Source organism: Hydractinia symbiolongicarpus, chromosome 12 (genome assembly GCF_029227915.1).
Source record: "Hydractinia symbiolongicarpus strain clone_291-10 chromosome 12, HSymV2.1, whole genome shotgun sequence".
Taxonomy (NCBI): domain Eukaryota; kingdom Metazoa; phylum Cnidaria; class Hydrozoa; order Anthoathecata; family Hydractiniidae; genus Hydractinia; species Hydractinia symbiolongicarpus.
The window spans coordinates 23,607,535-23,633,464 of record NC_079886.1 but is presented as its reverse complement, the minus strand read 5'-3'; the positions used below and the strand labels follow the sequence as shown (position 1 = coordinate 23,633,464).

Genomic DNA, 25,930 nt, shown 5'->3' with positions numbered 1-25,930 from the left:
ATTTGCGAACAAGACATGAACTCTTATTGTTTTCAACATGCAAAAATAGCTCATGTATTTAACAATAGGTTAAATGTAACTAAGAGAAGTTCTCAACTATCTCTACTAATGCACTGTTACATCATATGCGATTTTGTACTTAGGATACCATCTTTAATTTTCAATTAAGATGGGGCAAGTTGACTTTGAACACTCTGTTTTCAGTAGCGAAGCATACAAAAAGTGGTAAAAAGTAGAGGCTACTTTAAGAGATTTATTACTAATTTTGGCATGTTTTTGTTTACATTTGGTACCTAGTATCAGTATTAAATCCTGGACCCCTTCCATCTCGAATGTATTTGGCAAATTCTAATGGAGATCACTTTTTAACTTTTTAATTTTTGTTTTTTATTCTTTTTCTTTTCAATTTTCACAGATTATAAATGTTACTATGTTTGATTGAGCTGAGGCAGTCTAAGGTTTATCATTTTTTGTTTCTTTTTTGTTCTAGTGGCCCCCAGTAGAAACAATCCACTAACTATAGGTTTTTGTGATTTTCTGGGCTAGCCACTTTAAATATTTATTATTATTATTATTATTATTATTACGTTACGAATTGGGATGTTTCAGAAATAATTTTGCTACAAAACAAGACCAGAGCCTTAAATATGATGTTGACACAAACAAAAGTAAAAACATCTCAAGAAAAGCTGCAAAACTTTGCATACAAACTGAATGTCAGCTCTTAACCTTCCTCCAATACCACAGCGCTTCTTATGTACCCAATGCTTACCCAAGTCTGAACTATCAATCTCTTTCCTGCAAACTCTACAAGGCCACTATCAAACTACAAGGTGACCTTAATGCTACTAATGATGACTTTAGATGTTTAGAGGTTGTTCATGGGAGTTCTGAACTTCATTGACAGCAGTTCTAAGGCTAAAACAAGCAACAACCGACTAAGTACAGAACCCTAATGTACACCAACATTTACACTAATTTCGTCCCCCACTTGTCTCCAGCATGAAAAAATAACAGATGTAGAAAATAATAAAATTAGACACCACCACATGCCATAACATTTCTTGATGTGCGAACATCGCTCACCAAAATATTTTAAAATTAATTTTAGTGTGCGAACTGCCACGCAGCATCATTTTTCTTCCTGGTGAGGCCTAATATTACGTAAGTTTCCAAGATGCCAAGTATTTATGATTTTTACGAATAATTTGTATTATATCAACAGTAATGATGAAGGTCAGATGAAAATCTTTAAGGATAACTATCTTGAGAAGGACAGAAAATATTTAAAATTCATTTAATAAATGATGCTAAGTGTGAATGCCTTGACATGTTTTTTATTTACTTTTAGATGATTAGGTGAATTAGCATATTGGATATTTAATATTTCAGAAAATGCACACACTGTAACTGTTATAATTAATGGCCAATTACGAATCTACGTTATGTCAAAGTATAGTTGTTTCATCAGGGTCAACATCTGCTCTAACATTTGGTAGGTTTTGTCATATTTTCTTTTTAAATATCAGAATGTTAGAAGTAGTACAACAAAGGTTTTACTTTTTTTGTAGCTTTTAATAATTTGAAAAAGAGATATCTTCAAAGACAATCTGACATATTGGAAGTTCAAAATAGGAATTTAAAAATGAATGCAGAATTACAACAAATACAAAACGAAACGCAAATACTAGAACGGAAAATTGAACAGCTTCAAAAGAATTTACAATCGAAGACTATGCAGTTACGCAACTTGGAAGCAACATTTCACAGAACAAGAGAAAATGAAGATTCTCTTATAAAACATTCTGCTGAAACAGAACATCTACTGGAGGAAGTCATATACAAGTTAAGAATCCGTGATAAGGAGAATGAGCAGTTAAATAAGGAGAACAGAATTACAAATAAAAAAGTGTTAGATTTAACTCAACAAAAACAACTGGTAAGGAGAGCTTTTAAGAAAATAATTATAGGTTAATTCTGTTGAGAAACCATTGTATTTGGCAGGTCTCTTTACAAATATGACATTTAGCACAAAGATAAGTTTTAATTTGACAAGTCAAGAGTTATATCATTTTGTTTTCTTAGTTATGTCCTAATAATATAAACTTGTTGACTAAGTTAAAACTGCTTATTAATTATTATAAAATCTGCTAATGTAACAGGAAAAAATTAGTAAATTGTTAGAAAAATAAATTCTTGATTGGAAGTCAGCTTGTTAGAAAAATAAATTCTTGATGGAAGTTGGCTGGTAGTTTTAATTGGAATTTTAGTCTAATAAACAAAAAAACTAAGCAAAACCCGGTACAATCACTTTAATGTACACTAAAATGATAAAAAACACCCAAAAGTGTAAAAAAAAGTTTTATGTTGTGAAAAAAAGTTTCATGTTGTGAAAAAAACTTTTGAGAAAGAATTGTTACACATGGTGCAAACAACAGTATCAATTTATATAACAGAATACTGTAATGATCCAAACAAGTTCCCTGGGTGCTTAATAAATTTTCGGATATTTTACATGGGCACTTAATCAAGGGGCTGCTTAAAAAATGCTGGGCACTTATAAGTTTTTCCCAATTTTGTACAAATTAAAGACAACGGTAATTTTCAATTTTGTTTTTTTTCCTGAAAAATAAAGTTTGGTCTTTCTAGGGTTTTTTTAGAAAAGATTGCATACAAAGTTCCCTATTTATGTAATATAGAAACGATGTTCAAAACATAAAATATGTGTTTTTTTATTCTCAATATAAGAAAGTAAAATTTTCAAATAAGTGCCCAGTTTCTCAAGGTAGTTTTCGATTAAGGGCCCCTTTTTATCAGGTGATTTTTTTTGCTGAAATGCACTTCCCTTCGTCCCTTATAATACTTCTAACGCGTTCTAGGATAAGTGAAGGTCACGCCAGCGTAAAAATAGCAGAAAATTAGTGTAAACACAACTTTTTTTCTTCCCATACGTATAATGGGAAAACATACTCTTTCTGCATAGATGAAGTGAAATTCACTTCAGTTAATAATCATTTTGTCTCGCATTTTTTTTTAAAACTTAGGCTGATTCAAAAAAAATCGTCTTCAGTATAAAATTGAGACAAATTAAATCGTCTAAAAGAACAGTTTATAGATGGTCCCTTATTAATCTTTCAGAAAATTACCTGGGCGCTTATTTGAGTGGGGCGCTTAAAAAATTATGGGCGCTTAATCGGATCTTTACGGTACAGTCTTGTCATTCTGGCAGTTGTGATAACACTTGCATGCCTCTACACGCCTTGAATAGACTTTGGTGTGCTGTTTTCAGATCTCAATTGCATGTGTAAAACCAATATCACATGTGAAAAAGTTTATTTAGCAGGCAAGTTAATCTCTTAAAATCACACACAAAAGCAATTTTGGTAGTGTGATTTGCCACACGCTAGCAGTTTTTTGATTGACAAGACTAGAATATTGTTTAGATAAAGGTTGCTATGCCTCAAAACTTCTAAATTTTCCTCAATTTAAATGTTTTTTCTCTCCTTCAAAAGAAACCTTTTTGACAACTTTTTTTTCAAATCTACTCAATTTTCCCTTTACTCCTCAATTTTCCTTTCAAACTGGTTTGGCACATATTTTTATTCCAAAATGCATAGATACAACAATAATTTGTTCTTCACTTGTTGCATGTAAAATCTCCTTGAATATTTCTTTTGAAATATATGAAAAATTCATTAAATCTCCTCAATTTTTTTTTATGAAAATACTGTCATTTCAAAAAAGCTTGAAAATTTTCATTGAACTTCCTTAAATTTTCTCAAATTCAACTTTATGAAAGAGTGACAATCAGACAAGGTGGTTAGGGAAGTGAAAGTTATGTCAGTGGAAGAGTGTGTTTTCCAGCAAATGTTTGTGATATTGTCTTCAGGAGTGTTAAGGGAACCAAGTGTTAAACTCACAATATGTGTATGACTAACCTGTAGGTTATCTTCACAGTTCTCCTAATAACGCAACACCAAATAACCCAATTGATTTACACACAACACAATATATACCACTATTATAAACACAATGATTTCACCAGCAAGATTGGTTCAACACAAGTAAACCCTACCACCAATTGATTCTTATTAGTAATCGCCTAGAATGGAAGATTAACAATCTCCCTCTATTTTCTTTTCTGCACGTTGTTCAGGTTTATGCTGCTATGGGAGGAATTTATAGCGACTCCTACTCGCTTAGTATAGTGGTCCTGGGGAGAAATTGGCTTTTCACCAATGCCCTCTACTATACAAGTCTTGATCAAACAGTTACCGAAGACTACTCTTTCTTGGCTCCTTAGTTGTGTGATGCCAAGTGCTAAGTGGTGTTTCAGCAATAAATTCTGAAAAATAAAACTCAAAAAAAACTTTATAATAAAACATTTTGAAAACATAACATTTGATTGGTCACTAATACTCATCATGACCATTTTGTAGCACATTCAGTAGAAGTGTGCTATTTGCTCCTTGCTTTGTTAACACATCTGCTAACTGATGTTTGGTGGGAATCCACTTCAATATAACTTCCTTTTGATTGATGCTCTGTCTGAGAGAAGCCATGTCAACTCTTAATCGCTTATCTTCTAAAGCTTTTGTTGAATATGCAGCGTCATACAAAGATTTGTTATCTGTGTAGCACAAGATACCTTCTAGATCTGTTTTCACAATTTCCATTATTACATTTTTCACCCAGATACATGCATCAATACCATTAACAAGTGCTAAGGTTTCTGCTGCAAGTGTGCTACGCACAACTCTCTTAATCTTTTTTGACTGCCATGTGATAGGTGTCATGGTGTTCTCAACACCTTTAAAAATTCCACTTTGAGAGCTTCCGTCATGTAGATTTCCAAATGAGGTGTCAGGTACAAGATTAATTGTAATGGAGGTTTCAACTTCCAAAATTTTAGGCGAAAATTAGGATCAAATTTCAACTTCTTTACCAATTTATTAGCTCTCATAACATCACCAACATTTGCACGGTTTAACTTTGTGCTTAACTGACAAACATCAAAAGAAATATCTGGCCTTGATTGAGAAGATACTCAATTTAATTGACCACAAATACATCGAAACTTAGATTTCTCTTCATGTGAGAGTTCTTGATGTTTGTTTTTGGTGCTTTGAATCTCAACCTGTTCCATGCTTGCCACATATTTGCTTTGGTCATACTCAATAGAACTATTGAATTGTTGTATGTTGACTCCAACATATTTAAAATTACTGCAATTCTCAGACCCAACCCGAAATATTTTTCTAATGGATGCAATGACTTTTACTTGAAAATCTTCTGATCCTCCCCAAAGAAAATCATAAACATGTATTACGATCAATCCTTGACAACAGTCATCTTGAACCCAATAAAATAAAGCCTCATCAAATAAAGACATTTTCATTCCCAAACCAATTAACTGTTCCTTTACTCGTAAATACCAAGCCCTTGAAGCATCAGCAAGGCCATATACTACTTTATTCAATTTCCAAAGAACCCCTTTTACGTTTGCTTCCTTTGGGGGCTTTATAATTACTTCTCTATCAATCGGGTTACCTTGAAGAAATGCTGTTTTGACATCTAAGGTGTGGCATTCCCATTCGTTAGTTGCTAACATTGTGAGTACAATTCGCAGACTTTCTTTTGAAAACGTTGTGGAGTCTTTAGTCAGATTTTGAACCTCCTCTTCTTCAAAACCTCTTATGAATAAACGAGCTTTGACAATTTTGTTGCCCTCTATATTTTTTGTTGTGATTACCCATCTTGTGGATATTGTAGATTGACTTCTGTCTTCAACAGTGGAGAAAACATTGTTGTCTTGCCAGTTTGTTAATTCTTTAAATTTTGCATTCAAGACCTTGTCTTCAATAGTTGGTTTTATCGCTAATAATACTTCTTCAGTGTCATTGACTTCAACAACCGGTTGCCATTCACTCACACATCTTTTGAAATCTACCCAATTAATTTCACCTGTGTCTTCATTTTGCACATTTAAACAGCTGTCATATTGCCTGCCTTCTTTTCCTTTTCTACTCACTTTACTTCTCTGCTGTGAACTAATCCTTTAATCCACTCAATGTCTGGAGTTAGCTTATAGATGATTCTGGTTTTTAACTTTGGTATTCCTTGAAATATAGAGGTATTGCCTTTTTTTCATTGACTGTGGTTTTACTTTTTGATGTTTCATTAGATCTTTCCTCTATTGGTGTCCCATTGGTTTGTGAAGTATCAATGGCCGCATTCTCAGTTACTGGTGCTTCTGTTACTGGTACTTCCGTAGTATTACTTTCAAGATCAACTATGTAAAAAATTTCGTCTTCCGGTGAAACCCAGTTGTCCAACTGCATAGTTGTTACTTCTGGGCTCTTTTCAGAGTCTTGTGATGGTTTTTGTGAATGTACTACTTGATTTACCTTTTGCAACCGACAAATGTGGACTCTTACATAACTTCCACCATGCTTGACAAGTACTTGTTTATTTTCTTGTACAATTACAGTGCCTGATCTATGCCATTTTTCGCTGTCTTTTCTTTTATAAAAGACTTTATCTCCAGTTACATACTGCACATCATTGTAACACTGTACATTATGCCGCAATGCTCTACGTATTCTTTCAGAAGATTCTGCTGCTATGAATGCTCTTCGTGATGCATGCATCACAGCAAGGTTATGGGCCACAGTCTTACTTGAAACTGTATCATTCATGGCTGGTAACTGATCAGTGAGGATGCAGGGATAGTCATAGTTTTTACCAAAAACAAGTTGGTTTGTTGAAAATCCATTGTTGTTTGATAAAGAATTCTTGGCACTAATAGCCCAGAAAAGTGCTCGATTAGGTGTACATTTCGTATCCTCTATAATCTTACTCAGCATTTCCTTAATGATACCATTGTGTGGCTCACATAGCCCATTCGACCAAGGAATTTCGGCTGCTGTTGTGGAAAACTCTATGTTAAATTGCTCACACATTTCTTCATACACTTTATTGATAAATTCTCCTCCATTGTCAGCCAGAAAATTTCTTGGTTGACCAAATCTTGCTAACCAAATTTCAAAGATAATGTCTGTTATCACATCTTTATCTTTTGTCTTTGTTAACTTTGAAGATGAAAATCTTGTGAAAGTATCTATGATATGAATAAACCACAATGATTGTGAAAGTTGCACTAAATCTAAAGCCACACACTGATTGAATTCCCACAAAATTGGTAAGCAAACAATAGGACGTGGTCTTGGTTTTCTATACTTAAGGCATACTTTACAAGAGTGTGAGACATTATCAATTAATTTCATGATTTCACTCTGGTCCTCTAAAAAGGAATTTGATGCTTTAATAAGAGATTTTAATTTCTCAGCACTTGGATGACAGAACTGACGATGAAGTTCGACGATCTTGTTTTTTTTGGATTTTTCACTTGCGCATACAAAGGCAACTTGAGGAAGTAAATGATCATAATTCTTTTCATCTAAGTCTATTTTGTTGTTGTTTAAAGGTATGCAACAGTGACCTGTGGTGGTAAATTTTAAAGGATGGCGTTCTCCAAACATTTTAACAGTATCATTGCTAAAATCTAAAACTGCATCTGCTTTTCTCATAGATGTTTGACTCAAAAGCAAAGGTATTTCATTGGGTACAACTTCTGTTTCTAGATTAAACTCTTTTGAACCAATGATTACAGGTAAGATTACTCGTTTTATGGAACAAACTGCTTTGCTATCTCCAAATTTAAATCTTGTTCCACCTGGATACTCTTCTAGCAGTTTATCACTATCAATATTATCAATGAAACATTGGTACCAATTCTTACCACAGACTGTTTTGGTACAACCACAGTCTAAAACTGCACATGACAAAGTTTCATCAACAAGGGATTGCATTTCACTTTCTTTAATTTTAGAAAAAAATGTAACTTTTGAACGACTCTCTTCCTTTTTTACATCTTCAAACTCCTGATTCTCATAAGAATGGGGACAATTCACAGCCCAGTGATAAATAGACTGACAAATATTGCACTTTGAAATATTTCCAAATTCATCAGGCGGATTCATTACTCTGTTACTGGATCTGGTTTTCCTCCATCCATATCTTTGATTTGGTGCTGCAGCCCTTCCTCTTTTAAACCTTGAACGCTGATATCCACCTCTTTTAGTGAAGTAATTCTGTTCCGTAGAATCTGCACTTGCCTGTAAAACAGGATCTATCTTTACAGCATCATTTGACACAGATGAGGCGACAGTATCACCAAATATTTTCTTTAACTGTAATACCATTGAATCATAGCGTAATTCATTTATAGTTGCTCTAGGCAACTGTTGCTGCTCTGGTGTAAGATTAGCGCTTTGTAAAACTCGGTATGCCAAAACTCCATCAGGAAGTTCCATACGGTGAACTTGGATTTTGTGATATAATCGTTCAAACTCTAATGTAATCATTCATGCTCATCTCAGAGGGTCGTTTAAATTTTTCAAAGGTTTCATAAGCCAGGTACGCAGTTTGATTTTCATCCTTTAAGTAAATTTTGTCCAATCTGTCAGTAATAGCTTTTACCCCAGTTGTGGCACTGATTTGTTCAATTTCCAATTCTAATACTGCTTCTTTAGCTTTTCCTTTCAAACCCATGAATATAGCTGGCCCTTGTTTTTCCGCCTTTAGTTCTGTGAGTGCTTGCCATATTTGAACTTCTTTTTTCCAGTCTTTGTAACTGGACTCTGTATTCAATGATGGTGGTGGTACCCAACTTTTCGACATTTCTCTATGATACTGTGCAATTTTATTCCTCTGCTACCATTTGTTAAACTCACAATATGTGTATGACTAACCTGTAGGTTATCTTCACAGTTCTCCTAATAACGCAACACCAAATATACCCAATTGATTTACACACAACACAATATATACCACTATTATAAACACAATGATTTCACCAGCAAGATTGGTTCAACACAAGTAAACCCCACCACCAATTGATTCTTATTAGTAATCGCCTAGAATAGAAGATTAACACCAAGAAAAAGTACTGGTCCTATTGGAAAATCTGGCAGCAGAAGGAAGACTGTAGATTGTAAAAATTCAGCAATTAGCCCGCAACAATCAACTTGCTAGTGAAAATGTTGAAAGTACTTGGACAATTTTAAAGAATTGTGTTCTAAAAGCTTCTGATAAAACTGTGCGTGGATTAAAGAACCAGCTAGACATAGACAGACCTAATGGTTGACCAGTGCATAAAGGAAATAAGGAAACTCTTATCATTTTAACTTGCCATGAACTTTGTGACCGATTTGCTCACACACTTGTATTAGGTGTCAAAGGTGCAGCCCTCGAAATTAGTGTCTGCAATTGGTAATTGCCGTTGCAATTGCTGGTGCAGTTTCATTCCGCGAAGGCAAAAAAATGCCGAAGCTGTTCAGATCCACTTTCTTAATGTGTCATCCAACTTTCTGACTAAACAGCCTGCTAATGTTAAATAAATTGTCTATTGTTAATTAGTGCACTGCCTTCTACAGACATTGCGAACGTTTTTGGGCTAATTTCGAGGGCTGAAGGTGTTGATACTTTTTCTGTGGATTTTTAAGGAGTTTGTTGATTTGCAGTTGTTCTCTTAAAAATAAAATTTGTCAAATTCAGACTGCTACTAAAAAAAAAGTTGAAAAATAAAAACTATACTATACAATACTTTTTCTCCGTCAATTTTTCAGTTGAATGCCATTGATAATCTGGAAGATCTTCACAGTCGTTAACTATATTAAATTCAACAACCTTTTCTGCATATTTCTTTTTAACAGTTGCTCCAGCTGTACATTTGAGACAGTGTTGTTCATAGTGGTCAATTCTCCTGTATTGTTTTTTACAAACTTTACATGTATAAAACTGTTTTCCATAACAAATCATATAGTGAGATTTATAATCTATCAAACTGTTTGCTGCAAATTTTACACACATTTTAGTATTCCTCTTAACATTACAACTGTTCTGTTTGTTTCAACAATATATCCTTTTTACTTCACTCTTTATTACCATTATCACATTGATGTTTTTCTTACATACTGCAACATGTTCAATATACCATGTGAGCAAAACTGCTGTAACTTACTGATAATATAATTATGATTATGCTATCTGATATCTACTTTACAATACAAAAGGAAACCATTGCATTGCAAAAAAAATCACTAGGGAATCAATAGTTACTGGATTCTAAAAAAAATATATAAAAAGACACATTTTCCCCTTTGGGAATTGAAGAAGACATGGCATTGCTAAAAGAAAAAAGAAAAAAATGATACATTGTAGCAAAATCAAAATTACTTTAGCTGCAATGCATCAATTGCTGTCAGCCACCATTGTACACATTTTACTTTCAACATATAAATATTTGAATTTAGCTTGTTAAATAAGAAGCACAGTTAGTAGTTGAGCCATGAGTAATGATTTATAATTTTCTCCACAGTTGTATAAGCAAAATAAAATAGCAAAATAAAATTTCACATTTCGCCAAAATACAGGTGTGAGTCACCCGTTTGCTTATTTAATGAAAATATACCTGAAAACACTTTCAAGATAGACTAGTGAACAACTTGAAAAGAATAAAAAATACTCGCTAGTCTAAAAAACTCTCAGAAAAAACAATTTACTATGTAAGCAGCTATTTTACTCAATTTGTCATCTACCATAAAACATTATTTATTAAATAACAGTTTATCAATTTAGCACTTTCATATGACAAATTGCCAAATATTAACTGTTTAAATATGAGTTAATAAAATTTATGTTAACCGCTATTTATTCAACTTAACCACAACGGCTACTATATAACAATTATTGACAAAAAAGTAAGATGAGCTGAGAAGCAGGCTTAGTTTTCATAACATTTGAGATGTTATCCAGATAAGAAGATTGAGTTGGTTTGGACATTTAAAAAAAATGGATAGGAATAATAAGAAAGTGTAGAGGCTTGATAGGTCTTGCAAAGATTGAGAAATACCTGCTAGAAAAAAATGAGGACAGACTGATGCAAAGAAAATTGAGTTTAGAACTAACACAGTCTAAGAATAAATATTATATACTCTGTCCCACCCATACTACAATTTTGGTCAAAATAAGTTAAGGCAAGACAGCTAATCTAAGATGTTTTTTGGTTCTGACAGACACTCAGAAAGGACAGGAGAAGATAGTTGAGTAAAGAAAGTGTAGATATTTGATAGTTCATAAGTAAAGCTTATAAGTTGATCAAAATTGGGAGGAGATAGTAAGGACAGATTCGCTGCAGAATAATTTCAGTTCAGATCTAACACAGTCCGTACATTCAAAAACAAAGAATTTGATTGCCACAATGTATAATTTACTACGCATATCTCATTTTATTGTTTCAAGAATAAGTTAACATGAATAAATTTGATGTACCTTATAGTGTAGTTACTGGTGTCTTCTTTGCACAACAAGATTTTTTTAATTAAAGTAGGAAGGTATTTATGACATTTAGCCTATTTAGGGACCATCTACAAATTCTGTCTCCCAATATAACAGAATTGGCACGAATTAATTCTTCTCCCTTACCAAATTTTACTGTTCTTTTAGACAATTTAATTCGTCTCAAGTTGATACTTAAGACTATTTTTTTTAAATCAGCTTAAATTTAAAAAAAATAATGCGAGACGAAATGATTATTAACTGAAGTGAATTTCACTTCACTTATGCAGAAAGACTATGTTTTCCCATTATACGTATGGGAAGAAAAAAAAGTGTTTACACGTAATTTTCTGCTATTTTTACGCTGGCGTGAACTTTCATAAGGGACGAAGGGGAGTGCACTTCGGCAAACAAAATTTTACGCCGGCGTACGATTCATGTCAGTGAAAAGAGGATAAAAGCAAACCGTTTTCCGCTGCTACTAAAAACAAAACTATAGTTCTGTAAACTATACATGCGTAAAATCAATTCTACAGTATAGTATAATTCACAGGTCTACAACGAAAAAATTAAGATTAAGAAAAGGAATAATTTTTTAAATGATTTTCGTCCCAATGGAGACGTTTTTTGTTCCAAATGAGACGAATTGAATTTTATTAAACAGAAAAGAATACACAAAATTAAGACGAATTGAGCCGAATTTAGCCGATTTATAACGTTCCAATTGATAAGATTTTAAGACGAATTGAAATTTTTTGATCGAAAAGTTAGATGAATTAGAGATAAGAATTTAGCAGGGAAACAGTTGGATGGAAGATAACAAGTTGTTTTGTTTGTTTATTTGAATGTTCCTAAAAGATTGGCATTATAATTTTCTTTGTTGAGATTTGTCTTTCTTATCGATTGGTAACCCGAACTAATTGATACTTCATAACAACATTAATTATTTAAGGGTGGAAATGGTGTATATTGTTTCAACTTGAAATACAATGTTGGGTATGTGTAATAGATCAATAGTGGGATTTTCTTTACCTGTTTAAATTTTTTTGTTGTTTCAGCTCGAGAAAGAAATAGAGGATTTAAAACACATTCCACAAGTCTCAGTTTTAAAGCACGAGCCTGTTGCTACAAATAGCTCTCCACCGATTCCACCAAGACATTTAAAACCTACTAGTACTGACAATGACAGAAAAGATAGTCAATTGGAAGAATTGCAAAAGGAATATAAAATCGTGTTATTAGAAAACAAGAACTTGCGTACCACAATTCATTGGCTTGATAAAAATTTAAAAGCAACTAAAATGCAAGGCTTTGGAGGTAGACCTTGTCGAATAAGAAGAGATAGTGACAGTTTAGAGGAAGGCAAGAAACAGTCCACTTTCACAGAAGGGAAATCAACAAACAAGGTTGATTTATACATAGAAAAAATGCATCAAATGATTATTTTTTTGCAACAATCTTTAAAGTCCAATACAGCACTGATAGACAAGTTGTTACGAAATCGTTCAAGCCTTAAAGATAAAAATTCTATATCCCTTGTCAAAACCAGCAAAACTAATTTTGACCACAGAGAATCCTCTGTAGCCAATCAAGTTGTTGAAAGAGGAGCATCAAATAACTTGCAAAACTTACGACAGATACAGGACACGGTGGAAAGTCGTAATCCAATGTCAGCGAAAATTTTAAAACATCAGTCTAAATATCCTCATATGTGGAAACAACAACCTGTAACAGAGTATGACGACTATGTTGATATTGACGACATTCGAAACTTAAGTGACCTTTCAATAACACCAGATCTTTCAAATAATTCATTAGGTGAAATAAACCTGCCCCCTTCATTAATTCAAAATGTGAAGCAGCAACAAACTCAAACGTATTTAAAAACAAAGACTCTTTCACCGCGATTTCCATCCATATACATGCAAGATGATTTGTCTCATCAAACTACTTTTGTTTTATCTCATGAAACAGATTTAGAACAAGTTAATACCCAAAATTTAAAAGAGCAATCTTTAGAAAGTTATATGCATTCCGAAATAGCATGTGTTCGAAACAGTATACTTCCAGAATCAAACCTATCTGAACAACCAAGTGAAGTATCTCCTTTGCATTCATCCCCTGGTTATAGTGCTCTGTTACAAAACCCAGGAAGTAATAGTGATGAAAATGCACATTTTTTTGAAGCAATTTCCAAAACTGATGGTGGTAGTATTGTTAGTCAAGATGATGAGTTTATTAATTAAGCTTTTATAAACGCTTTCAAACTTTTAATTTCTAGAAATTGACAAAATATCATTTTTGAATTATTTTTGTGTATTTGCAATTTGTATAGCCTAAAGTAGAATTCAATTTTTTGCATATGGGAAACCAATTCAATTCTTTCTTGTTTTATTGTATAATTACAAAAATATACTTCTGTCAGCTATGTACATGTGCAAATAGGGGAAAATTATGCACACTCTGTCCAATCTATAGAGCACAGTATTTATCAATTATACCTTATTAATGTTTATTAATAATTTCATTTCATCCTTCGATTGCTATTAAATTTACACTGGAATAAGCACAGAAATAAAATGTTGTGTATTGCTGTATGTGGTAAATATATAGGAGTCCAAAATGTTGTGTTTAGTTTTTTGAAAAGAAAGCATTTGGGGCAAGCATTTCTTTAAAAAAGAACTAGTTATTTGTTTCAGTTTTTATAAAAATAAAATGGGTTAACCTTTTTCTTTCTGTGAAAAATATTATATTTTTAAAACCTGTCAATATTATGTTTTTGTGTTTGTAAATCTAATGGTAAAAAATAGATTAATGATTATTATCATTTTTTTTTAATTTTATCTATTTAAATTTAAAGAGGATCTGAAGTGAGCAATGATGTTTTTGATCTTGGTTATTCTGAAATATTTGTTCATTTATCGTTACAATATAAATGGTCCAACAAGATCCATATTTTTCTTTCAATTTGATGCTTTAAACTTGTGAGGGGTATGCTTTTAAACTTTCCATTTGTTTGTTAAATGTTTCGACTTCTTTTTAGGCTGTTAAAAGTTAAATTGGATAAATTTGATTTATTGAACCATTCCATACTTTACACCCAGCTATTCTAATTCAAATTATGTTGGCAAAAAAATGAAATGAAATGCTATTTGTCTGCTTGTTTTGTTATCAAATTGGCATTTGCATTAACATTGCTGAATGCCAATGTGAATTAGAAAGGTTGTTACAACATAATTTAACACCTTTAAATTCTTTAAATTGTCAACATTTATTTTAATTCACCATTTTACTTTAATTGTACTGCACTGTGAAAAGGCAGTTGTTGACTTTATGTTAACATAAAAGTACTATAAAAATAAACACCTAACTTTAAAAGGAAAACTAGTGAAAAAACTACCATCTGTTTTTATTAATAAAAACATTCTTTCATGTCATGTAAACAAAAATTTTTTATGTCCAAATTTTGTCCCCAAAAAACAATTGTATTAATGGTTGGCGAATTATCAAACAAAAGCCATTGGTTTGTGCATATATTTTGTAGATTTGTGATATCACTAGGCATACCTAGCTTAACAGGTTTTGTAAGACAATGACTAAAGTTTTACATGGAGTAAAGAATTACAGTTTTTAACGCTCACTAAACAGAATATAATACGGAGGAAATTAAAACAAAGTACCAAGACAAACCAGTATAATAGAGTTTTCACTGTTGCAAATGTAAAATTGTTTTCCAACCTTTTGCAAGTGTAAATGTTGCAAGGAATCAAAAACTTGCACTGAATTCAAAAACTTGCGTGGTACATTGTTTGTGCAATCCAACACAAAAACATTTTTTTTACATTTTGTTTAAACAAAGAGGTTTAATTAACCACTATATTCTTTAACATTGTAGCAAAAATAATTAACAAGAATTTAATAATGTGAAAAATATGTAAAGAAATAATCCTCCAAAATGAAAAAAAACTTTGAGACTGTTGTTTTCACCAAATAAATTTCAGTGTTTTTCTTACGTATCAACATTTCATTGCGTATATTTATTTGACTTTTTGTTTTTGGTGACCGTTGTACCACTTTGACCTTAAATATCTCAGAAACCAATGCTCACAAATATATATTAAAAATTTTATTCACACTATAAAGCAAAATTTAAGCCCAATTTCTTATTAATTATTAGCTATACTTTAATGACTTTTATTGCATGTACAAAAGATAAAATGCTTATGTTAGCATTGTTTTCTTCTTTTAATAAACAATACTGTGTTCACATTGCTATTGTTTGGATTAAATTTACTCAATGTTGACACATTTTTTTTACAGTTTTTAATTGTTAATAATATTCAATGTCATTTTTATTATATTATTTTTATTTGGTTTGTAATAATGATATTTTATTTTACTTGCTCTTTAAAGCAAGAAGAACAAGCATTTTCGCTTGAAAGAATACCAAAGAATTTAATAATAGTGAAACAAGGTGATGAACATACAAAACGATTTTAGATAGTAATAACTAACACAAATATTTAATGGTATCCAATATTCTAGGTAGTTTGACAGGTGGAGTAGTATGCTGTTTCAACGTAGTAGGTAATAATTTATAATAATTAAAAGTTGTGTATGTATATGTATAGTCACTTAAACAAAATGTACCTTATACTCAATATTCATTATTTTGAAAGATGTTACAAATAACCTGCAGGCCTGGAAATTTGTATAGTTTAGGGAAACAATCCATCGCTACCGTGATTTGAAGCTTACAGAATTGATCAAAACGTTTTTGTTTTAATGGCGGTAACGATTAGCTTTAAATCGATAAATAAGTGGAGAACCATTCATAATGACCCTAGTTAGTGACAAGACCTACTCCATAGTAGTAAAATATTATAATATAAATATATATATATTATAATATAAAATTATTATAATTTAAAATATTGTCCAAGGGAAACGATTTATTGTACTGTCTTTATTGATTCGCAGAAACGTCAAATTTCCAGGCCTGATCTGCTATAAAAATGTCAAACAATTTTGTTCTTAAAACCTCCCCTTGTTTGTTTCTGTTTTAAACAGTTTGTTAAAATATATTTTCGAAATACTGAAAAAATTTGTCTGCCTTTTCAAACCAATGCAGCATAGTCAATGTATTAAGATTACTGAAGCCATTTCTTTGCACTTAAAACTTTACAAATAGAGTCGGTAGGAAAAGCTGACGTCTTTTCTTGTATGGTAACGAGAAACAGTTATTGATAATATTGTTGAAATTATTTAATAAGAGTCATCCTACCAAATTAGAAATCAGTGGGTTGAAGCTGGTGTCACCTTACATTAAAAATTACCATTGTCTTATTTTGCAATAAAGCCCTTTGCAATTTTTTTTGACAATCACTTATTATTTTTCATGATAAAGGATGAGAAAGTTTTCATTCCAATTACAAAATATTTTTAGTGAAAAATAGTGTTTTTTTCACTATCAAGGGAATGGTGATGAAATTGCCTGTCTAAATTTTTTCGAAAAAGGACCTGATGGAATAGATTGTTGCAGACAGATATTTTACATTGTTGTTGTTGGCAGCAATTTTTATTTTTGTGATAAACATAGATAACAAAGTGTTTTCTTTGATAACAATCAAACATGCATTAATTTGATAGAAGTTTGACGGTTTGCACATTAATTGCTAAAAAATTAGGTTGCATCATTACTTTTATATAATTTAAATTTTGAAAATCAGAAAACGCATAAACTGTCTTTTGAAGTAAATTTTTTCACAGAAGTTTTAGCTGGGTTTTACCAGAAGCAAAAACACATGAAACAGGCCTAAAATGTGTATCTATATTCGGACCATAATGATGTTATATTTTAGGGTATTATCATCACTGTTACGTGGTTGTCAGCAGTTGCGTTGTTATAGCTCATCAAAGCGTTCTCTAAAAAAGTTTTACCTGACTGTCCATCCTGATGTCTTTCCCCATGATTCAAATGAGAAGGTTGGTTAATGGTTTCAAACTTATAGCAGCTAAAATGCATAAAAAACCAAGAACGTTATGTAAACATAGTAAAGTTACACATAGACAGTGAAGTTAAATTTAACTTGTGAAATTTAGTATTAAAGGAATCCAGTGGTACCTTACCTGAAAGATTTGCATGATAAATTTTGTTTTATTATAACAATGTTTGGGTAGAAAAATAAGAATTAAAAAGTTTCGAATTTAGAGTATGGCAACCTTGTCCCTAGGCATTTTGCTTCTCAAATTTACTGCACTACCATGATAAGGGCTTTCAAAAGGATGCATGCATGAAACATTAATTACAACCGCCTTAATTCTGCCACACTTATGATTGACTAATGTAATACACTGGTACACAAACAAAAGACCATTTTAAACCATGTCACAAGTCAGCTGACCTTTATGAATGAAGAGAATATTTTAAAGAAAAGAAAATTCTGTGGTAATTTAACCTCGTTTAAGCCTATCAAAAGAAAATAACACCCACAATAACACCCTATCTCTGTGAAAATTCTTAAAAAAACTTTGAAGTTGTTTAATACCACAAAAGTGGTATTAATTTATTTTGGGGTAACCTCTGTTCTAAACCGTTAAGCAGATTTGTAAGGTCTAACTGCTAAAGAGATTGAGTGACTTATTGATAGATAATTTATTTGATATGTTTTTTTTTCAGCGCATATACCATTAATAAATTTCACAACTTGCCCTCCAAAATAACTCTTTCAATTAAAAACTATGTACACAAATGTGCGACATGGTAAATAAAAATCATGCACATGTATTTAATTTTTTGTTTGGTTGCTATGTGAGAACAATAATGCAGATTTTAACAGTCAGTAATAATTGAAGGGACCTGAAATAATACTTAACAGGGTCACCTGCACCAAAAAAGACTGAAGCTAGTTTGAAAATGTTAACATGGAAGAAGTTTGTAATGGTGGTCGAGGCCACAAGAAAAACAAGTACTAAAAAAGCTATATCGTCACACAAAATTTCACCAAAAGATGGTAGGATATATCATCTCATGCAAATCTTTCAAGTGAGACCAATGTTTAAAAGTACCTCGGGATCCCTTCTTTTTCTCCTTTTTTACTTTTTTTACTTAAAATATTTTTTACTTCAGAATTCAAGTTAATAGGCAAAACTACCTGCTTTTAATGTTTAGAAGGTAAATGAGGAATCACTTAAGATATTTCATTCCTATCTTAATTCATTGGAACGAAACATCTCTGTACCAGACACTACATTGACATTTTACCAAGCAAGTAATAAAGGTATGTATGTCGTAATAAAGGTAGGTATGTTGTGTTACTTCATAATAATTTAAGGCTAAAATCAAGAAAATAATTTATAATTTTTGCTTATTAAATGCCTTGATTCATTTAAAAAAAATTTCAGCAGAAAAAAAGAAACAATTTTAGTTCATTACACAATTATTCAAATCAAATCAATTTGATTGTGTATCTTGTTACTAGTAACAGAAAAGTGTTGTTTTTGAAAAATATATGTATTGCCACTTTTAGTAACAAATTTTAGTCAACATTTTCGAAAAATCAAGGTGTAGAATTTATGCTAAATGTTTTCCTGGTTAAGTTATTAAGAATGTTATGAGTCGCACAGATGTGACAAAATAAAAAAAGGCGACTGCAAAAAAATTAAATTTTTTATTCTTTGGGGCTTAAAGTAAATAAAACTGGCTGTCATATGCCCCCCAAAATGTGTTGTGTGCCAATATTTTTTGCATACCTTAGTTTATGAAATTATTATGTGCAAGATGTATGACCTTTTCTTTGCACATTTAAATTAAGCACACGCAAGTTTAGCTTTTAGTATATAAAAGAGGAATTTTTTTTATTTTTTTTTAATGGTTTATTGATGTTTAAGAGTTTCATTATTTTTGCCAATGAATGCTAATTATTATTATTAACACTTTTTAGTTTTACAATATAAAATAATTTTATATGGAAAAAAGAAACTTATATTTCTTTAAATATTGTCTAATTACAATCTTGTAATTTTAAGGGGAAAAGTAGTATTTTTCTGCAAACAATTGTTCATGCAACAACTCTGCCAGAAAATTAGATTTGTTCGAAATTATTATAATTAATGTATGTAAATTAAAACCCTGTTAATCTGTTGCACATTGTATATAGGTTTTAAGCATCAGTGTGTCAATCAAGGAGTGTCAAAGATGTATTATTTTAAAACCCCAGTACCTGTAGCTAGTGGGTGATCCAGGAAATTTTTTAGGCCCTAAGATTTTTCTTTACCTTATTGAGCAATCTCCATTGAAATCATTAGGGGTAATAAAAAATAAATAAGCAAAAGAAAAAGTTATTGTCTTTTTTACCATAACTGACCAAAAATGGCCCTAAATTCCCCAAAGCAGGACTCTCTCTTTCAAAACTTATCCATTGATGATGTCATTAAAAAATCCTTTAATCAGTATATCCATCTCTGTTCAATGAATGAAATAGCTAGTAGGGTGACACACCAGTGCAACCACCAGACAATTTTTAATTTGTTTAAATAGGACGAGGTAATATGTCAAATCAATAGCATCTACGCTTGTAAAATTTGCTCCACTATAACTTGCTGATAAAAACTCGCCACCATCATCCATAACTTAATCCCACACAGCGACTGATGGAGATAGTAATCTCAAACAAGTGTTTGGGATGACTCGTTCTGTTGTTTTTGCCTTGAGAAAAACAACAGATAAATTGGCACCAAGGCTGCACACCAAAATTCAAGTCCATGCAAAAAAAATTGTATTAATATCAGGAAAAAAGGGGGGTTGATAATTTTTTATGATAGTATTTTGGTATTTTAGCTTCTTTATTTGTTACACTCTTTGTACTGTAATGTGACTTAAGATATTAAAGACATGAATCTGTGTTTGAATTTTTAGGAGATTATTCCAAAGTTAAACTGCTTCTAAGGGGAAAATCAAGGGAAGATGTTATTCAAGATGTCCTAACTGTTTTCAATCTTCCGACTGACATTAAAGTTGCCAATCAAAAATACAATGTTCAAGAACAAGAGATTATTCAAAATAAATATTTTGGCAGTCTTATGTTTGGTAATTTTAAAAAAGATACCCAACAAACATTAGAATCATGGCTCAGCAAAAACAATAGAGTTGCTCAAAATAATCAAATTGCCTCTGAAGCCATCCGCATAGTCAACATTAAAAGGTTGCAAAAGCTTAATAAAATGTATGGTGTGACAAATATGTTAGTAGATACCACCACTTACTCATATGCCTTAGTTCGAAGTGTGCTGAAACAGCTGGAAGATGTTTTAGGAAGATATTTTGAAAGCTTTACTGGTTTAAAAGGAAGAGTCATGGTATTTGGTGATTTTTCTGGATTGGATCAATGGGGTCGATTTGTACTCAATGTTTTTGATGTGCCAGAATCCTGGAAAGAAGTAAGTAAGCAGATTTGTATATTGTCACTCAGGTATGCTGCTTAGTGCTTAAAAATGTTTCGCAAAAGTTACAATGTTTTTTAGTATACTAAAGTATATTTCTTAAATTTTTGGACTCAGAATTTCTAAGTCAAGTTTTCACATCAGCGAAAAATTGCCCAGGTGACATGTTATTATTTTTTCTGCTTTATTAATAAGTGTAGTGCATCCACATCAGAAATTGCAGGCGGAGTTCAATTTTTTTGATAAAGTACATTTGATAGTTTTTTGTACTAGAATATTACCTACTTTATTTTGTGGATGTTCTGTTATAAATTTTTACGAACTGCTAAGCACTTCGTAGGCAGTTCTAATACTATAATTTGATCTTCTTAGGCACTCTCTAGTATAACCAGGACAACACACCTATTGCAAAGCATTGAAAGAGTTGAGAAGCAATTATCAGACTGCTGTTTTGGTGTAAAATTTTCAAGAATAAAATCAGTGTCACCATCATATCCTATTAAGGCCTATTGGTCTGGTTTAAATAGTTTACTTAGAAATATCAATACTAAAAGTAGTACAGAAATGGAAAGGGTATTTGACAGTGTGATGGTTATTCCTGAATGGTAGGTAAAATTTTGGTATAATGCGAACAAAAAAACAATCTTCGTATACATTTTTGCAAAGAAGAACTTTCTCACATTTTATGAATGCAGAAGTTTCTGACATTAAGTTTAGTTTCCAGGAACTTCAAATTTCAAAACAGTCCCATAAATCAACACAATTTCAATTTATTTCTATGCATCACTACTGCTAACAAAAATGTGACTGCAGTTTTTTTTTATCCATTAAATCTCTTTGATATGACCAAGTCAATGTGCTAAACTACAACAACAGAAGTAGGAAAGGAATGTAATGAGGGGGAATAAATGACATTATAGTGCATAAATTTTGGAGTAAAAATAGTCTAGTGTCCACTGATTTTGTATGGCAGCTATAGGGAAAATTTGCAATTTTTTTAAAATTTCCTTAAGAAAAACTGTAAACTGCAAAAAAATATATATCTAACCTGTGCTGAAGGAAATTTCATCTTCAAGTTAATTCATCTATTTCATAAAGTTTTTTTCTTCTTTAGGTATGATGAGTTTATTAGCATTTCAGAGGAAGGTTTTGTTAAGTTACCACATCAGACAAGTCGAAATATGTTGTATATTTTTCTTGAAAACAATGCAGAAAATATCCAGGTGAAACGAAGAAATTACCTTCGGTAAATTTACATTTTTTTATCTGTGCTTTTAGTTTTGACACCTGAAATATGCTTTCTAAATTTTGAAGAAAGAAAAAAAGACTATTTTTCAACAATTTTATGATAGCTTTTGCCCGCTTTATGCGAGCATGATCGATCATACACATTGCGTTATACAGATTCATTGCTTTATAAAATAAAATAAAAAGTAATATTAATGACTTGTATAAAAAAAATTTGTCAAAATAGCTCAAGAGGCATAGACTTAACTGACTTATTAAGGAATAGTCGATCTCGCTCAGTGAGCAGACTCTCCTTCAGTGTGACTTTAAAATAATTAGACTCACGCGTTAGAATATTAAAATTGTCAAAGGATGGTGGAGAGCATGAAGGAGAGTCCAGAATATGTTGCAATACAGCAGTGAGTTGTGAATTAGTTCATTAATTTAATTATTACTTTTTATTTTATTTTATAACGCAATGAATTCGTATACCCTAATGTGTGTGATCATCCTCCCATTAAGCGGGCGTAAGCTAACATAAAATTGTCAAAAAAATAGTCATTTTTTATTTCTTTCTCCAAGATACTTAAGTTGTAACATTGATATAAACATTCTAAATTTACTTGATTCCAATTGGCAGGTTGCAATTCACAATCTGCGAATTAAAATGCATCTTTGTGATTCAAAAATATTGAAATTTAGAATGCCTTTTTTTCTTTAATCATTTTTTTCTAAATGGCTTTTGCAACAAAATAATTAATGTCCCACAATCAGCCTATTTTTTGCAAATTAAATTTATATTACTATTTCAAGCCCTGCAGTCCTTCAGTATGTTTCTGAACACCTGATTGTACCACGCACTTTTAATTTTAGGAATTTAGGAAAGAAAAATAAAGCCTTGCAGACATGCAAAGGAGAACTTAAATTGAAATATCTTAGTGACGACACAGCAATAAATACCAAGCAAGTGTTGCAAGCTTGTGATAAACTTTGTGGTCTGAAGGACAACGTGGCATTCAAAGGACTAGTTCTGATTCTAAGTTCATATTATAGTGTGTCTGTCGATGGTTTTATACGCATCCCTTGGGATTTTATACCATGATAGCCAGAATAAAGAAAAATAAATTGTATATATTTCTATATATTTGCTATATATTTGAATTTATATTTATTTTACCCTCATATTTGTTATTATGCATCTGTCAGCGTCAATATGTTTGCTTTATCCGTTACTTTATAATTTTTTAGCTATGTATATAATATTAGATATTAATTTTAAATTAAAAATTATAAAATAAACAGAATAAAACACACATTTTATTGAAATTATTTTACCAAACTTTTAACAACCTATTTTTTACCTTCAGGAATATTTAGAATTAAAAAACTAGCTCCTCGGTGGTTATTTTTGCGTATTGTTGATCTTACTGTCCATTTCTTTATTTATATTAAACCAATGCAAAGAGAAGTTTATTTTTTATTTGACATTGAGACCTTGTCTTTCTAAATAATTTTAATGTTTTGACAGACAGACTAGGTATAATCTTAATTGACTGTTAGTATTTTCTGCTAACTAAAAGCAGATACTTTGTGTCAGAAAGAACTCTCTATTTCTTTAACTAGTTGAGCACCTTAAGCTACACAGAATTTTATGTATGTGTAATAATTTTCTTTTGGAAGAATTATTTTATATGTTGTTTAATATTTTTATTGTTCTCAACTATTAGTCTTCGTATTTTTTTTAACAAAAATACAGCCCCAATAAGTGAATCAGCTTTTTTTTTACACATCTGCATGGCGTTTCTGCCCTAAGAATAAACAAGTAGTTGTAGTCTGATAATAGTAAAGCAGCCCTCTGAATCCAAAATACTGAAAGTCAGCACCAGACACTTTAAGACACATAAAGCTGACCTTGATTCAATGTAGCTCTGCTTTCAGATCGGAAATGCTGAATGCTGACGTAAATTCACAGGGATGGTAAAGTTTTTAACCAGATTATTTTTGTACAGTAATGCATGCTTAACTGTCATGGAAATGTTGAATTTAAATGTAGTATAGGTTGAGAGTTTTTTTGTTTACCAGTCTCATCATAGATATTTAAAGTTTGCTTTTAATCTTATATTGATGTATAGTTTAGATTGTTTTAGAATTTTCCTTGTTTCGTATGCTAGACTTGCCTTTTGTTGTTTTGTATAAGTTTTTTTAACATTGCATTAGAATAGCAAGAAAGATTATAATAAATATTTTGTATCAACCTAATAAGTTGTTGATTGACAGAATGGAAGTATGTGTACTTTTTTAAGCTTCTTAATCTGGAATTATATTTGGAAAGTCAAGGTAATAATTGATTTAATTATTGTTTTTTTAGGCATTATGAATGCTATCTGTTAAAACCTCCCTCAACTTATACAATATTTTTTTCTTTTTATTAAATAATAAACTATTTTTGTAGACCATTATAGTCATTAGTTTTTTTTTGGTTTTGATAGCTTTCAAGCTAAAACTATAAATGCCAAGAAATTTCTCTCAAAACAAAGTGTTTTAAATTTATAAAATGTACAAACATACAAAGTATGTAGATATTTTGTGATATGTTTTTACAAGTTATATAGTAGACTACACAATATTTGATTATTATTATCTATTGTTTTAAATACTTATAGTAGTTTACTCAGTCAATACTGGTTAGCTTTGATGCCTACTGGAATAAATGTAAAATTGTTTTAAAAGCAGTATGTTTATGCTTCAGAAAGAGCTGCATGTTTGACGTGGAAGAAGAAATCAGAACCTTGACTGTAAAATCGTTTTTAAAGAAATATCTTTTTGCTTTGGAAAGACCTGCATGTTAGACATGGAAGAAATGATTAGAACTTTAAAGTACACTTAATGTAAGTAGGCGACTTTTTATTGATTTTCCCACTGATAGAAAAGAAAATAAACCTTTGAACAAAAAATTTTTGTTACTGACCCATGCTACTAAATGTTACGTAGGAGAATTTTTGGTAACACAATCACAAAGTTTTGTGATCACAAAATAAGATCAGAATAAGTAAAAACCATAATAAAACTTTATTTATTTCATATTTTATTGTCAGGTGATATTTAAAAATAAAATTCTCTACTTATGTACATTTTGTTAAAAGGTGAAATATGTGACTAACCTGATAATCGTTGTAGCTCTGACTTGGGTTTAACACAACAATCATTAAACACAACAGCAACGCAACAGCAACACAACGTTGTACCAATGTATCAGATTTGCACCAAACAGAACAAAAACCCCATCCAACACTATTATAATTAGTTATACTGTCTAAACACGAACAGTAGGTTAACAAATTTAAAATACAGCAATTATTAACATGAAACTCAATGTAACTTTTAGAGAACAATAAACTAAAAGACAAAAATAAACCCTATAAATTGAAAGTGTTACATCAAACCATACCTAAATAAATCTTAAACTTTTTATATCCTTAGGTTGTTAAGCAACTGATGACGTAATGTAAAAAGCTTCAATTATTTTTTAAATGTAAATATCAGTAAGGGTTCTCCATATTACGCTTCATTCAAATACAAATACCTCACCTTAAAACATAAGAACATACCACAATGCTATGCCAGAAACATTTTACAAAACTACATTCTCATTCTACATATGTTACACTTTCTCTATTTTTGTATCAGTTTCATGTCTTAGTATTTAGAAAAAGCAAAAAGCATTTAATTTATTTATGAAAAATATGCCACAATTTTTTTTCATGTTGGCAATTACTGTGGATTTTATTTGAAACTGGGTTTTTATTTGTAGTTAAGGAAGTCAGACTAATCAAGATAAAGAAAAAGTCTACTTATTGAGAGT

The 25,930-nt window shown here is 31.2% G+C and overlaps 2 protein-coding genes across 3 annotated transcripts; both read left to right on the top strand.

The window, feature by feature from the left end:
* The first annotated feature begins 1,105 nt into the window (after nt 1–1,105).
* Nucleotides 1,106–13,774, top strand: LOC130621610 (A-kinase anchor protein 9-like). Of its 2 annotated transcripts, XM_057436929.1 has the most exons (4): nt 1,106–1,164; nt 1,352–1,495; nt 1,572–1,939; nt 12,459–13,774. In XM_057436929.1, the coding sequence occupies exons 2-4, from the start codon at nt 1,423–1,425 to the stop codon at nt 13,644–13,646; spliced, it is 1,629 nt and encodes a 542-aa protein (XP_057292912.1). In that variant the 5' UTR covers nt 1,106–1,164; nt 1,352–1,422; the 3' UTR covers nt 13,647–13,774. The 2 variants fall into 2 exon arrangements, with proteins under 2 accessions (XP_057292912.1, XP_057292911.1); XM_057436928.1 differs by lacking the exon at nt 1,106–1,164 and having other exon boundaries at nt 1,210–1,495.
* A 588-nt stretch (nt 13,775–14,362) lies between these two features.
* On the top strand, nt 14,363–23,446 carry LOC130621611 (T-cell activation inhibitor, mitochondrial-like). Its single transcript, XM_057436930.1, has 7 exons — nt 14,363–15,987; nt 17,262–17,385; nt 18,572–18,680; nt 20,318–20,838; nt 21,214–21,446; nt 21,956–22,087; nt 22,942–23,446. Exons 1-7 carry the CDS (start codon nt 15,968–15,970, stop codon nt 23,168–23,170), a joined length of 1,368 nt encoding a protein of 455 aa, XP_057292913.1. The 5' UTR covers nt 14,363–15,967; the 3' UTR covers nt 23,171–23,446.
* The last annotated feature ends 2,484 nt before the right edge of the window (nt 23,447–25,930 follow it).

Excerpts from the sequence above, each read along its gene's own strand:
- LOC130621611 (XM_057436930.1), top strand. The coding sequence starts at position 15,968 with ATGCTGTTTCAACGTAGTAG. Across the intron at positions 15,988-17,261 it reads ATGCTGTTTCAACGTAGTAG|GGTATTATCATCACTGTTAC; the intron begins GTAATAATTTAT and ends GTTATATTTTAG. Across the intron at positions 22,088-22,941 it reads AAACGAAGAAATTACCTTCG|GAATTTAGGAAAGAAAAATA; the intron begins GTAAATTTACAT and ends TTTTAATTTTAG.
- LOC130621610 (XM_057436929.1), top strand. The coding sequence starts at position 1,423 with ATGGCCAATTACGAATCTACGTTATGTCAAAGTATAGTTGTTTCATCA. Across the intron at positions 1,496-1,571 it reads AACATCTGCTCTAACATTTG|CTTTTAATAATTTGAAAAAG; the intron begins GTAGGTTTTGTC and ends CTTTTTTTGTAG. Across the intron at positions 1,940-12,458 it reads TAACTCAACAAAAACAACTG|CTCGAGAAAGAAATAGAGGA; the intron begins GTAAGGAGAGCT and ends TTGTTGTTTCAG.